Genomic DNA, 13313 nt, shown 5'->3' with positions numbered 1-13313 from the left:
CACACAGGTTTATATTTCTGGTGTCCCTTCATGTTGTAGTTTCTAGATTTACTGTATACTCCATCGAGTGGAGGGGAATGTGGGGAGAGAGACAGTGGGATGAAGTGCACCCTAAATGTCTTGCGTTCTCGCTGAGAATAATATGAAAAGATTAATACGATCCTATTGTCTAATTTCTGTTAAATACTGTCTGTTAAACATGAAGCTTCAGCTAGCAGCCAGTTAGCTTAGCTTAACACAATGAGCAACTGCAGAACAGGAGGAAAGTTTCCTAAAATGGTGACAAAATCTATCTACCAGCATCTCTGCAACTCAGTGATTAAAACGAATAAAAAACAAAACTGTCAAATAGTCTGTTTTATTTTCCAGTATTTGGACAAGTAAACATTTTAAACAGTGACATAAACCATGATTCTGTCTTAGAACAGAAAACACATTAATATGTCTTAACAAAAGCATAAGCTAACAAGATCTTCATATTGATTGCATACTTTTATTTACTTATTTTTTTGTTCAAGCAATATATTTTTAAGGCATAGAAAACTTACCAGAGATTTAAAATGTAAGGTGTGTAATGTTCAAAGTAGTACAGCATAGTAAAACTGAAGTCTATTGATAATGAACTGCAAAGTGTCCTCTCTTAGTAAATATATTAAAGTATAACTGTGCACGCCATTACCACATTTATTCATGATGTGTCACTTGTATATCTGCCAGACATTCACAACACATTTGCATGTGCTTGTAATACAAATAAGTGAACTAATCAAGTACGTATATTAGTACATACACAGCAACATACAGCACTTAATTCCAAGTGTACAAAGTATACGTTAAGCTGTTCCACTTTAGCACATAAAAGCACTCAAAAATACATTTCAGACTGTGCTTTTCTACTTTTTAATTACAGCCATAATAGACTCGGTGCAAAAAGAGTTGATCAAAAATAGCAATTTTAACTTAACTCGTGATTAACATAGTTGAAGTGTACTGATGATTAGTCTAGATTTAATGTGCAAAACTCTTTTTGCAGCTTTCTACTTGTGTCGCTGTTAAACCTGCAGACGGGCTCGGATACAAATGCGGGATGTGCAGTCTAACAGGCTCAGGGCAGCGTGAACGCCTCTGCAGCGTTACAGAGAGGCCATGTCTGCTGTAGGCCACTAGGGGGGCAGATAGGCTAACAGTGAATGAATGAATGAATGAGTAATGAGCAGTGACTCACCTTTTGAGTCATGGAGCATTATTATTTTGCACGCCGCTGAAGAAGAACTGGCTCGAGCTTGTTGGATTTCTACTGTACTGTCTGTTGTGTGGGTGTATGAGTTGCGAAAGAACAGTGTGTAATAACAGCAGTGTATGAAGAACAGGTCTGGAATGATTACTACATGTACTGTTTTATTTGCGTACTATAAAGCCTCCTTTCCATTTCATGTATGGTTTCTTGTGTATTTCGATGTCCTTGACAGTAGCTGCAGTTTGTCTGCACAAAGTGCTCGCACATTACACATTTATGTTTTCCGTCAGTCTTAATACATGCAGCCCACCCGCATTCCAACCCCTCTAGTTTCATGTGTTTTATGTACGGTGCAGCTTTTATTCTCTTTTCTTCCTTATTAAAAGCACATTCACATTTAATCTCAAGGTTCAAACGCAGCACTGAGTTCACAAGTTTGACTCTCAAAATGACGCCTCTTGTTCCGTCCTGCTGCAGAGGGCGAGTACGTGAGCGAGGCCCTGCTGGTGCCCGACCGATGCCGTTTCCTCCACCAGGAGCAGATGGATGCTTGTGAGAGCTACGTGTACTGGCACAACATTGCTAAGGAGGTAAGAAGGGCAGATACATGGCGTAGGTACAATTTTCAGACCTTTTAATATTGTTTAATGAAGCCCAGCGATTAAGGAAACACAGGCTTACAGGCACGGAAAAGCAGAAGGTTGATTTTTTTTTTCCCTCTTTTATGGAACTTTCCGCTGATACACTTTGTAAATGTTTAACTTATCATGCGCCCAATAAACTTTCCGATGTGAATTTCAAACCGCTTTTGTTGCCAGGACTAACAGAAAATACCAGGTTGGGTCGGACAGGTCTGCACACTGGTGCTCTGTGCGCACATCACACTTTCTCAGTACCTAAGGTGTTACTTCCATAATAAAAAGGTGTTGAAAGTTCAAGCTAAAGTTCATCACTCCTTCATATCAGCAGTCACTCATTATTCAAAAAGTCAAGTGGAAGCTCTCAAGTTATATTTAGAATTTACAGTATTTTGTGCAAATTTTTACACAAGAATATTAAATTGCAACCTGATTAGCAATGTGTTTTTAAACTTTGCGGCTCTGATTACCTCCCTCGCAGGAATGTGCTGCGGAAAATCTGGAGCTCCACAGCTATGGGATGCTGTTGCCATGTGGAGACCATTTCCGAGGTGTCGAGTATGTGTGCTGCCCGGGCAGGGGGGGCTCCAGCGGGAAAGGCGAGACGGAGGAGAGAGACGTCCCCGCCGGCCCTCAGACGCTCTCATCGCAGACCAGTGGAAAACTTAATTCTGTGTAAGATGCTTCAGCTTGGCCAGACGTTGGAGGACAGTACGTTGCATGCTACGTAGACATCAGAGCAATGACCTTTACCGCTTTTCCACAGAACCAAAGTGACGGCCCCCACGCCAAGCCCCTCCCCTGACACCGACTTGGAAGAGGCCGACATGGAGGAGGAGGATGACGAGGTGGTGGAGGAAGAGGACGAGGAGGAGGAGGAAGAAGAGGAGGAAGTTGATGAGGAGGAGGCGGAAGAAGAGGAGGAAGAGGAGGCCATAGCTGTGAAAGATCCAGATGAGTACGAGTACCCGATTGACTCAGGTCCCTACCAGACGTCAGACTACCTGGACTCCCTCTACTACCCGAAGAGCCACAAGCCCACCACCTCTACACCTCTGATCAAGGGAGACAGCTGTGAGTGTCCTTCTATGATGTGAAATAAGTGCCTTCACACTTAATGTTCGCACCCGCCCATGCACCTTGTATATGCATTCGTCTGACATGATGTCAGAAGTGCCTATTCCTATATGGGGGCTGTATCTTGTGTTCACAGTAACCTCCAGGCCTCAGCAGAGTTTATTCTGGTGTGCACACAAAAACAGAACAGTCGACCACTTTACTTAATTTAACTAAGAACAAAACCATGATGGTAAACCATGAGGGAGCTCTCTGTCTGCGGGATCATTAGTAGGTTAGGAGAGTGATGACCAGTATTTGGAACAGATAGAAATCCATCCATCCACTGTCTGTAACCACTTTATCCCTTTTATGGGGTCGCGGTGTCAAATCTCAGTGTCAAAATTTAGAATAACCAGTGATGGAATGTAACTAACTACAGTTTACTTGAGTATTTCACTATCGTACAGTTCGGAGGAACTTAAGATAATTGAGTTAATCCATTCTGCTGTTTCCACTCCTCTACATTTATTTGATATATTTAGTTTCTAGCAGCGATGGATTGTAACTAAGGACATATACTCAAGTACTATGCTTAATTACAGTTTGGAGGCATTTGTACTTTACTTGAGTATTTTTTTTTCAAGATTTTCTGATACTTTGTACTTCCACTCCACTACATTTTGGGGTTATGAATAGTCAAAAATCATACTTGTTACTCGACTGCATTTACTTCATAACTTTAGTTACTAGTTACTTTGCTGATTACATGCTTCTTCAGAGACAGGGTGGCACATTTTCAAGTTAATTCATTTCATTGGCATTAGGATAAAACAAACCTAGGTACTGATAATCATACACATGTAAACATGCTTGTACTTTTAATAGAGTACATTTATAATCAGATACTTTAGGACCTTTACTCAAGTAGTATTCGTGTGTAATGTAATCGATAGTAATGATTAAATGTGTGTGTTACACAAAATGATGTTCTTTTCTCTGGTAGTTCATCAAGAATTATCATCACTTTCCACCTAAATTCTCTCCAGAACGAAGCAGATGCAGTTGTCCATGGTCCTTTTTAAAATTTTCTTCACATTCCCCCAGTCGATGTGTAAAAAGACCTTCCGTCTGTCTTCCTATTTCCTCCATGCACACCCTGAGACACACTTTGACCAGGGCTGTACATTTAATTAGGGTATAATTGCTCTCTGGCTCCTGCGACGGTAATAACCTCTGTTTTCTGTCTCTTCCCATCCAGTGACTACGCCTCGGCCCACAGATGGCGTCGATGTTTATTTTGAGAAGCCGGTGGATGACACCGAGCATGCCAACTTCCTGCGTGCCAAAACGGACCTGGAGGAGCGCAGAATGAAGAGCATCAATGAGGTGACTTTCACAGGGTTCAGAACAGGCTAATAGTTTTTTGGCTGTCGGGTCGGACAGTTGTTTCATTAATGCGGGATGAGGCTCCTGAGTCTAATTCTCAGAACAACAGGGGCGCCGGCCTCTGCATGTTTTACCTGCATTCAGGGAAGCAGGAATCAGATAGAAATTTCACACTTGCCCTGAAAGAAGTGAACTGACACACCTCAAATGGTGTCAGTATGATTGTTTATATTCACACATATAATTAACCCGCGCCATAATTCAAACAGAATATAATTTCAGTGCTTATTTCAAGGGCTTTAAGTTATTTCTAATAATCTAGCAGTGTACTTTGCAGTGGTTGTGGAGGCCATGTTTCATACATGAGTTTATCACACATCACATCTGTCTCTTACTCTGTGTGTTTGTATCTTTGTTCACAATCTGAAAAAACAGCTTCTGTAAAAGAAAAAACAGCCCCTCTCTGAGCTTCGGCTGTGGTTTCACACACCACAATTACTGTGTTTTCATCACTGCCATCAAACCTTCTTGCTCAACAGTTTCGATGGTCACCATGTTGTTACAGATTCACAGTCACGATATGTTTAATGTTCTTTCAAAACTAGCCAGACAATGTCTTGGGCTTTCTTTTTATACCATACATTGCTCATAACTGCTTTTTTATTATTATTATTTTTTATTATTTTATTATTATTATTTTATTATTATTTATATCTGTGCTGTCGTCACTGTGATGTGGCCCTTCGACCAACAGAGACCCCAGAGAGTCGCTTCACGAAGCGTTCTTTGCATTTCAGTTCATTTCATTTCATGCTTATTTGAATTGCACAACAATCATCTAGCGCACCGTATCACAGTGTTAACAGCTACTGCTAATGTCCACAGCCTATCCTTTAAAGGGCCTTTAAAGTCTCAACATGCAATCTCTATTTTTATTGTTCACATTTTGTACAGATATAGCATGTTGATTATGAGATTCAGAAGTGACGAAGAGCAGATTGTGGTCCCTTCAGACGGCGCCAGGCAATTGTTGATCTGAGCTGAGTGGGACCGTATCAAACGTTTCATCTAGCTTTCAGCATAACAGCAAATAACTGAAATATACTAAAATGTCAAACCTTTGTTTGAAGTCAAACGTCCCAGTTTTTAAAAGCCAAACAATGTAGGAATTTTGGATGACAGCGCACCAGTTGATATGTAAAAACAAATATACACATATTCTATAGTTTTAAGAAATTGCACAGTCATATCATGTTGATGCCTCTGTCAGTGTGCAGTTCAGACAGGTTGCACAGGTGGACCCTGTTTTATATCGTGTAGGATAAACTGTAATCATGTCTCTTTATTTCCTTAGATCATGAAGGAATGGGCAGAGGCAGACAACCAGTCAAAGAATCTGCCAAGGTCAGAGCGACAGGCCCTGAATGAGGTAAGCAGACGTTTGTCAGCCTTGGCTTTAATTCTGTAGTTTGCATTCTCCCGCGGCGATGTTGCACCATCTTCACTCGTCCCTCGTCTCTCCACGTCCAGCACTTCCAATCCGTGCTGCAGACGCTGGAGGAGCAGGTTGCAGGAGAGAGGCAGAGGCTGGTGGAGACCCATCTCGCCAGAGTGGAGGCCATTCTCAACAACAACCGCCGCCTGGCCCTGGAGAACTACCTGACTGCAGTGCAGTCCGATCCCCCTCAGGTAAGTCCATCACGGAGCGCAGAGGAGAGGGGGGGGAAGCGACATAAAAAGGAAGTTCAAACGTCTTTTATCTCACCGACTCCGGCCTCTCTCTTTAACTTCCTCTTCCAGCCGGAGCGCGTGCTGCAGGCTCTGAAGCGGTACATGGCCGCAGAGCAGAAGGACCGCAGACACACACTCAGGCATTACCAGCACATCGTGGCTGTCGACCCGCAGAAGGCTGAGCAGATGAAATTCCAGGTGTGTGAGATTTCTGCTACTCGAAATGCTTTCCGCGCACGCCTGTGCTTTTGATACGCGAGGGCTCCTTTTTCTGCTGACCGAGAAACGTACGGAACATTGTGTGCTGAAGAGCTGGGACTGAACTCACAGAGGTGAAGCAGCTCCCAATCTTCTTTTCATTACACAGAGATCAAAGCCGGGCTCTGCAGACTTCAAAAGCTGCCTTTCGACACATGAATCCATGAAAAATATCTATCTGGACTTTCATTTTTCATTCATTTAAGGAACCAATTCACCGCTTCTCTTCTCGCGACCAAGACCACTTCAACACACACTCTGTTCGACATTGTTTGAACTGCAAAAAAGACCAGAACTCAAGACGTTATGATTGGATAGTTGAGTTGATATGCCCAATATAAGGTCAAATATGGATTTAATACAGGATATTTATTATACGAAGATATTGGATACATCTTATTTTTGTCATGTATGAGGCCCAAATGTGACCTGATTCTCCGAACATGAGGTCTTTGATTCTCGTGATCGGAGAGTGTCATTATGGATACCGTCATACTCGGGTCACATCTTGGAATAATCAGACAATAATAACCTGGATTCTTGAGGTTTTTCTTCGGTCAATCTTTATCACAGCCCAATATCACAATACATACGTTAAAACAGAATATTTGTCACATACAATATATGCATTGTAAACAGTAATGAGCAGTGTGAGCAAATTATAGAAAAATGTGGAGAAGTAAGGCAACAGATAGATGAAAACACAATTATATAGTGTTGTTAAAAACATCCAAAAGTCACACATTGGTTAAAAAAAAAGTATATAAAGTTATCTGGTAATAAATGTATTGGGTTAGGGTTAGGGTTAGGGTTAGGGTTAGAGTATCAAGAGTCAACAAGTGAATTAAACGCATCTTTACATGAATGTATATACTGTATTCTATCATTGGTCAGGCTGACTATCAGATCTGACGATAAGAATTTTTCTGATTGTTGGAGTGAGTGTTGTTTTCATCCAAACGCCAATAAAATGCATGACTTCGACTCCAATGCAGGAAGAAACTAGTAACTAAAGTTATCAAATAAATGTCGTAGCATAAAAAAAAGTGCAATATTATCCTCTAAAATGTAGTGGAAGTAAAGGGTAGCAGAAAATAGAAAAACACAGTGCATATACGTAACCATGTGCACATAGAGTGAGTATAACTTGGGTAACGGTAGTTTTTTAGGGCAGACTATGTGCGCTTGAAGGCTGATGTGTTTTGCGAAGATGACTCCAGTGAAGAAGGCCTTCAGATGTTTTATTTACTGTGTTTTTTGGAGCCTGGCGTGGCTAGAAATGGATGTTTGTGATTTGCAGGTGTACACACATCTCCATGTAATCGAGGAGAGGATGAACCAGAGTCTCGCACTGCTTTACAAGGATCCTTCCCTGGCCGAAGAGCTGCACAGTGATATCCGTAAGCTCAGCTGCTGTCACTCATCGTATTATCAGCTGTCAAATCCGCAGACCGCTCATGCTGACCTCTTTTTTTATTATTATTATTATTATTTATTTTGTTTGTCACCTGCAGAGGAGCTTGTCAAGGCAGAGAGGGGAGACATCAGCGAGCTCATGACCACCTCCTTCTCTGAGACCCGCACCACTGAGGAGCTCCTGCCGGCAGAGAGCGAGGAGGAAAAGGATGATGAAGAGGAAGAGGAGCGAGCCTTCCAGAACAGGCCTTATCCTCCCCGCATTGGTATACATCCACATCCTACTCAAACACACACACGCACACACATTCAGCATCCATAAGCCTGTCCTGATTGTGTAAGTGGCTGCTGTTAATGACACTTTTCCCTCTTTTTTGCCAAAAGAGCTGCAGTCTAATAAGAAAGGTGAGCTGCCGTTTTCATGTTTACGATGATTTCAGAGTTTTGTTTTGCCTGTTTTTGCCCGCAGCTTCATGTTTAATTCCGTGTCTCCATCTTTAGTGCCCGCAGTTGATGAATATGATTATACTACATCTGAGAGAGGCCCAACTTATGAATACGAGGAAAAGGTAAAATGACGATCGTGTAATAAGGCTGGTCATACTTCAGACCCTGTGTCCCTCTAGTTCCCTGTCACACTCTCCGTCCGTTCTCATAGATCAACACCTCCGTGGAGCTCAAGCAGGTCGTCAACAAGCTTCCTGAGATCGAGAGAGATGAGCTGGTAAGAAATTCTTTCAAATTCAGATGGCCTGTTTCATTGTGCCCCAAAGTGTCCACCCCGTCTAGCGTCTCACCGCACAATTCTGTCCACAGCAACCTGATGCACTGGAGACGTTTAACCGCGGCGCCATGGTGGGGCTGCTGGTGGTGGCTGTGGCCATCGCCATGGTGATGGTAATCAGCCTGCTGCTGGTGCGCAGGAAGCCGTACGGCACTATCAGCCATGGAATCGTAGAGGTACGACCCCACACGGGCCTTTTGTTTTAGCCAGTCTTGTCTTAAAGGACCACAGCAGTGGTATTGCACTTCATTGTTTAACTAAGAAACAGCATTCTGTGTATATGTGCAAGATTTAGTTGTTGTTTAGTTGTCATTTTTTTTATGTACTCACATACATTAAAAAAGGGCTCTCCCTCCCAACCCAAAGCAGTTTAATAGAAAAAGAAAAAAAGAGATGCATGTAAAAAAAAAAAAAAGATGTGCACTTTGTATGTGCTAAATATGTAAAAATAAATAAATAAATAAACAACAGCTAATTAGTTAGCGGAGGTTTAGCATAAAGACTGGGAATATAGGGAAAACGGCTAGCCTGACTCTGTCCCAAGGCTAAAAACATATATCCAGCTAGCAGCATCAGGAGCAAGCAAACAAGATATAAGATTAGAGGTTAGTTAGCTTGAATGGTGCTGGGAGGCAGATTTTGTTACCTGTAGACCAAACCATGCCAGCTGTTCGCACATGTCTCAAGTCTTTATGCTAAGCTAAGCTAACAGTCTGCTGGGCCCTGATACAACAAAAACATCAGAATGTAGTCTATCTTTTCTTCTAACTTCAAGCTGACATATGGCCATGAATGTTTTCCTGCCTTTCATGCTTGTTTGATCTTGTTTCAAGCATTATTTATCCCTGATTATTGGATCGACAGACCGCCCCAAACAGAAAAAATTCTCTAGTTACGTGTCTAACTCGCCTCCTAAGGAAACCCTATACCCTCAACAAAGTCATGATTGGATGGGCGGTTATGACGGCGCTGTCCTTGCACGTGAACCCTGTCTTTAGTGTGTAATAATCCAAGCTCTTTGTCTCGCAGCAGGTCGACCCCATGCTGACACCAGAGGAACGACAGCTCAACAAAATGCAGAACCACGGCTATGAAAACCCCACCTACAAATTCTTTGAACAGATGAACTGAGGTACCGGGGCTGCCAACAAGTCATGCCTGACCACTTGTTTTGTCCCCCCCCTCCCCACACTCTTCCTAACAGTGGTGTCCCAGCTACACTCCCTATGACGGATTTAAGATGTGTTGCAAACATAAAGTAACTGAATAAGTACAGGGTGCGTCCCAAACCCATTGTAAATGACCGACGACAACCCATTCATCATTACCAGAATGTGAATATTGAGATATGATTACGAGCTCACATCACCTATTGTAACCTAATACTCCTCCTCTGGGTTTAGAGTCCGAGCATTGTTCTTTCCATTAGCGTTGCCACAGCGTTTCATGATCCTGAGGAAAAAAAACCTTCACGTCATAGACAGGAGAACCATCCCAGTGGCATGACTTGACCTACCGCCCCCCACTAGAAAGCTGAACGGTGCATAACGCTTTATAGGATTTATTTTTCAGTAGTAGTCTCTTTGTTCAAAATTGTACCACAGTTAGATATAATGTATCTGTGTAGATGAGTGCGAGTGACAGCCTAGTTATGGTGTAACAATTCTCAATTTTAAAACCCACTCAGTGATGAAAGGACAATTGAGCTAACTGTCGAAAGCTAAACACTTACCTCCAGGAGCTACGGTAACATTGGGCAATACCTCTAATATTACAGCACGGACATTAAGTGAGGATGCGGAGGTGTTTACGTTGAATGCGTGAGACTTTAATTTAACACACGGAAGGCCAAAAAGACCACACTAGTTGATACAGAACTACTGTAAAGAAAAGAAAATCATGTTTTTGACTTCTGAGGATCAAATTATTTGGCGAAAGCATACCAAATATTCCACTGAGCTAATTTAGTCGGTGAATGAGTTTATTTCTGTTTGAACTGCTACCTGAAGAACTGTAAAAAAAATTTAAAAAACAAAAAAAAAAACAGAATAATCAGAAGTCCGTTCCTTTTTAATGAAAGCATGACAACTTGGTGTATGATGCTGCTGTACTTCTTTGTGTTGTTCTCGTCATTGCTTTTGAAAAAGTCGGAAATGTCACCGTTCAAACTGGACACTGTAAATAACGTAAGAAATACATGCTACTACTAGATGTAGACATTTCTATGATTAATTTGCATTGATGTAAACGGAATAATACATAAAAATAGTACGTTGTGCTGTTACGAGAGGGAGAAACATTTTTCCTAACATGGCTGATTGAAAACGGACTGTTGTAAAAACCAGCACAAGACAACGACACAGTAAACTTCTTTCTGAATGTATTTAAGGTAGACGTTGAGATTCCATCTTCTTTTCAGTAGAAACCCCATCATTCCCCTAGTAGACCAAGTAGTGACGTGTTCGACACATCCGACAAGGCACACTACACGCCTGATGCCCCTCTCATCACTTCCTGTAGCAGCCTGTTCATTTTCACAGTTGGCAGGTGTGTGTCAGAGTGGAGGAACTTAAAGCGTATTATACTTTACAGAGGAGGCCGCAGCTATAGTTATGTTAAGTATCGGTGCGTGTGTATTAAAAACAGACCACACTTGGGCATGATAATAGTAAAAAAAAAACATGCTGTATGTCTTTAAATCTGCCAGTTTGACAAATTTGAACTCAACAACGTTGAATGTTAGCACTCTATGCTATATTTAAGTTACTCTCTTCATAAAAAGCCTGTCACCGAATGACTCATTGTAGTTTGTCATATTTATGATCAACCTAATGGCCCCGTACAAGTAGTTAAAAAAAGGGGATTGCCCCTTTTTTTCTGGCTGTTAACTGTCAGGGTTGATTTCCATTACTTAATTGTATCAGGCCATCTCGGTTGCGGAAGGTCACATAGTGGGATGTTGCTTTTTAATCATGGGTCTTTACCTATATGCTATAGTATAGATAAGTCATACCAAAATCAGTTCATATTTTATTTATTTCTTTACTGGTGGAAGTTTTCCCCTAAAAACCTGCAAAATGTCCATTCAGAGAAAAAAGGTCCTTGTTTATAATTTCTTTTTCTTTCTTTTTTTTGTTCGACTATCTGAATTACGATTTAAAGATTAATCTTCAGTTTCTCTCGTTAGGCAGGTTAATTGCAGGTTGCGGTTGAGTTATGACGGGCGAAGAGAAGTCATAGCCCTTGTATAATTTGTACAGCTACGTTAGTGAATGAAAAACGTTGTATGTTCACAGTTTAAGTCAGTTGATCTTGTAATGATACTACTGAAACAATAGATGAGAATAAGCTTGCCTGTGTTTTCCCAAACCACTGAAGGTTTCCTACCAGCATTTAGCAGACTTAGAATGGTGTATACTGTAGTTACTCCAATCACATTTGTACGTACGTCCTCCGTCAAATTCTAGACTTCTTTGTTGGTCTGTCCCCCTTACTTCCCAACGAAAAATATAAACAATGTTATTGAGATTTTAATTGCTGCATTATTGCCTTTTACAATGCTGTGTTTTGGATGTAATTATTCTGTATTTTTTATTTATATGTAATAATCAGTTGGATCAAGGGTCATGCTTTTCACCTGTAATGTAATTTTAGAGGCTTGTGTGAGACAAACATTGACAAGTTTATTACTGAAATGTGAAACAGAGGTAGACACGAGGCCTCTCTGCCTAATTGACAAGGAGTGGCACTAAGCACAAGTAGAACCAAATGACTCGATTTGTGTATTTGTGAGACACTGATTCTGTCTGCCTGATTTTCAATTATACCGCATTGATTCTAGGGATGTCGATAGCGTCATCGAGAGAGCTGTTCTTCATTTTCATTCAGACCTTTGACCAAAGACATGCTCCACAAATAAGCAGACAGATATTTCAATTTGGCTACAATGTTCTCTGTTGTGTAACTGTACTTGCGAAGCAATCTGAGAAATTAAAACTGGTCAAGCTAATTAATAGTGTAATAAAAATGAATGACCCATAAAACACTCTGTCTTTGCTTTCTTGAACCACTTCTACACATGCAGATTTTCACTCCCTGAGACACCATGCTGACATCACTGGGAAACATAATTCAGTCATCTCACATGCAGAAAGCTGAAGATTGACCATGATGTATTCTGTGTAATGAGCCCTATGATGTCAAAGCCACAGAGGGGAAAAAAACTTCTGCCTTACTCACACTGGAAAATTAGTTGTTTTAACCTTTTCCTGCATCCACACAGTTGCATTTCTTTGGAAAAAGAAACCTAAAGTATACTCAGAAAAAAACAGTAGTTTTTTGCTAGATTACAACATAATTGACAGTTGGGTTCCTCAAGTCAGATGCCACATAAGTTTACCGACTCGAGCCGTGAAAAAAAAAAAAAAAAAACATGCTCATCCTGGTGTCAAACATTGACGTAATATATAGTTGATAGTAAAACTTTCTACAAGATAAAAATCTTAACCAACATTTACATACAGTGTCAGATAAGGTTTCCTCTCAGTTCTCAGTATGGAGTTTCAGTGACTCCTTCACCCACAGTGCGTGTGATGCCAAAATATGCAGGTTACTTCCTTTGTCAGGAAAAGCAACATGCGATTCAAATCACCTCATTAACCTCAAAGAAACTGAAGACGCACAGTACACAGCTCAATGAATTACAGGATACGGCCACCAATTTTGCACATCAAAGTGTGTTCACAGGTCTTGGGGAGTATTCCTGCATATGCAAAAAACTCAGTATAAAGCCTTTTGTGGCTCC

General features: G+C 41.2%; 1 protein-coding gene across 2 annotated transcripts in view; it reads left to right on the top strand.

Annotated features, from left to right (window-relative positions):
- Window positions 1-12554, top strand: part of aplp1 (amyloid beta (A4) precursor-like protein 1) — a 36462-nt gene extending 23908 nt beyond the window's left edge. The window contains exons 4-17 of one of the 2 annotated variants that reach the window (XM_037073795.1): window positions 1715-1827; window positions 2357-2550; window positions 2642-2949; window positions 4193-4320; window positions 5675-5749; window positions 5851-6009; window positions 6121-6249; window positions 7610-7709; window positions 7824-7991; window positions 8110-8130; window positions 8227-8294; window positions 8384-8449; window positions 8542-8685; window positions 9539-12554. In XM_037073795.1, coding sequence (XP_036929690.1) covers window positions 1715-1827; window positions 2357-2550; window positions 2642-2949; window positions 4193-4320; window positions 5675-5749; window positions 5851-6009; window positions 6121-6249; window positions 7610-7709; window positions 7824-7991; window positions 8110-8130; window positions 8227-8294; window positions 8384-8449; window positions 8542-8685; window positions 9539-9640 — 1775 coding nt within the window. In that variant the 3' untranslated portion in view covers window positions 9641-12554. The remainder of the gene's footprint in view (window positions 1-1714; window positions 1828-2356; window positions 2551-2641; window positions 2950-4192; window positions 4321-5674; window positions 5750-5850; window positions 6010-6120; window positions 6250-7609; window positions 7710-7823; window positions 7992-8109; window positions 8131-8226; window positions 8295-8383; window positions 8450-8541; window positions 8686-9538) is intronic. The other variant, XM_037073796.1, reaches the window with a different exon arrangement.
- Window positions 12555-13313: the final 759 nt, after the last annotated feature.

Source organism: Acanthopagrus latus, chromosome 17, assembly GCF_904848185.1.
Source record: "Acanthopagrus latus isolate v.2019 chromosome 17, fAcaLat1.1, whole genome shotgun sequence".
NCBI lineage: Eukaryota > Metazoa > Chordata > Actinopteri > Spariformes > Sparidae > Acanthopagrus > Acanthopagrus latus.
This window is presented reverse-complemented; position numbering and strand designations above follow the sequence as displayed.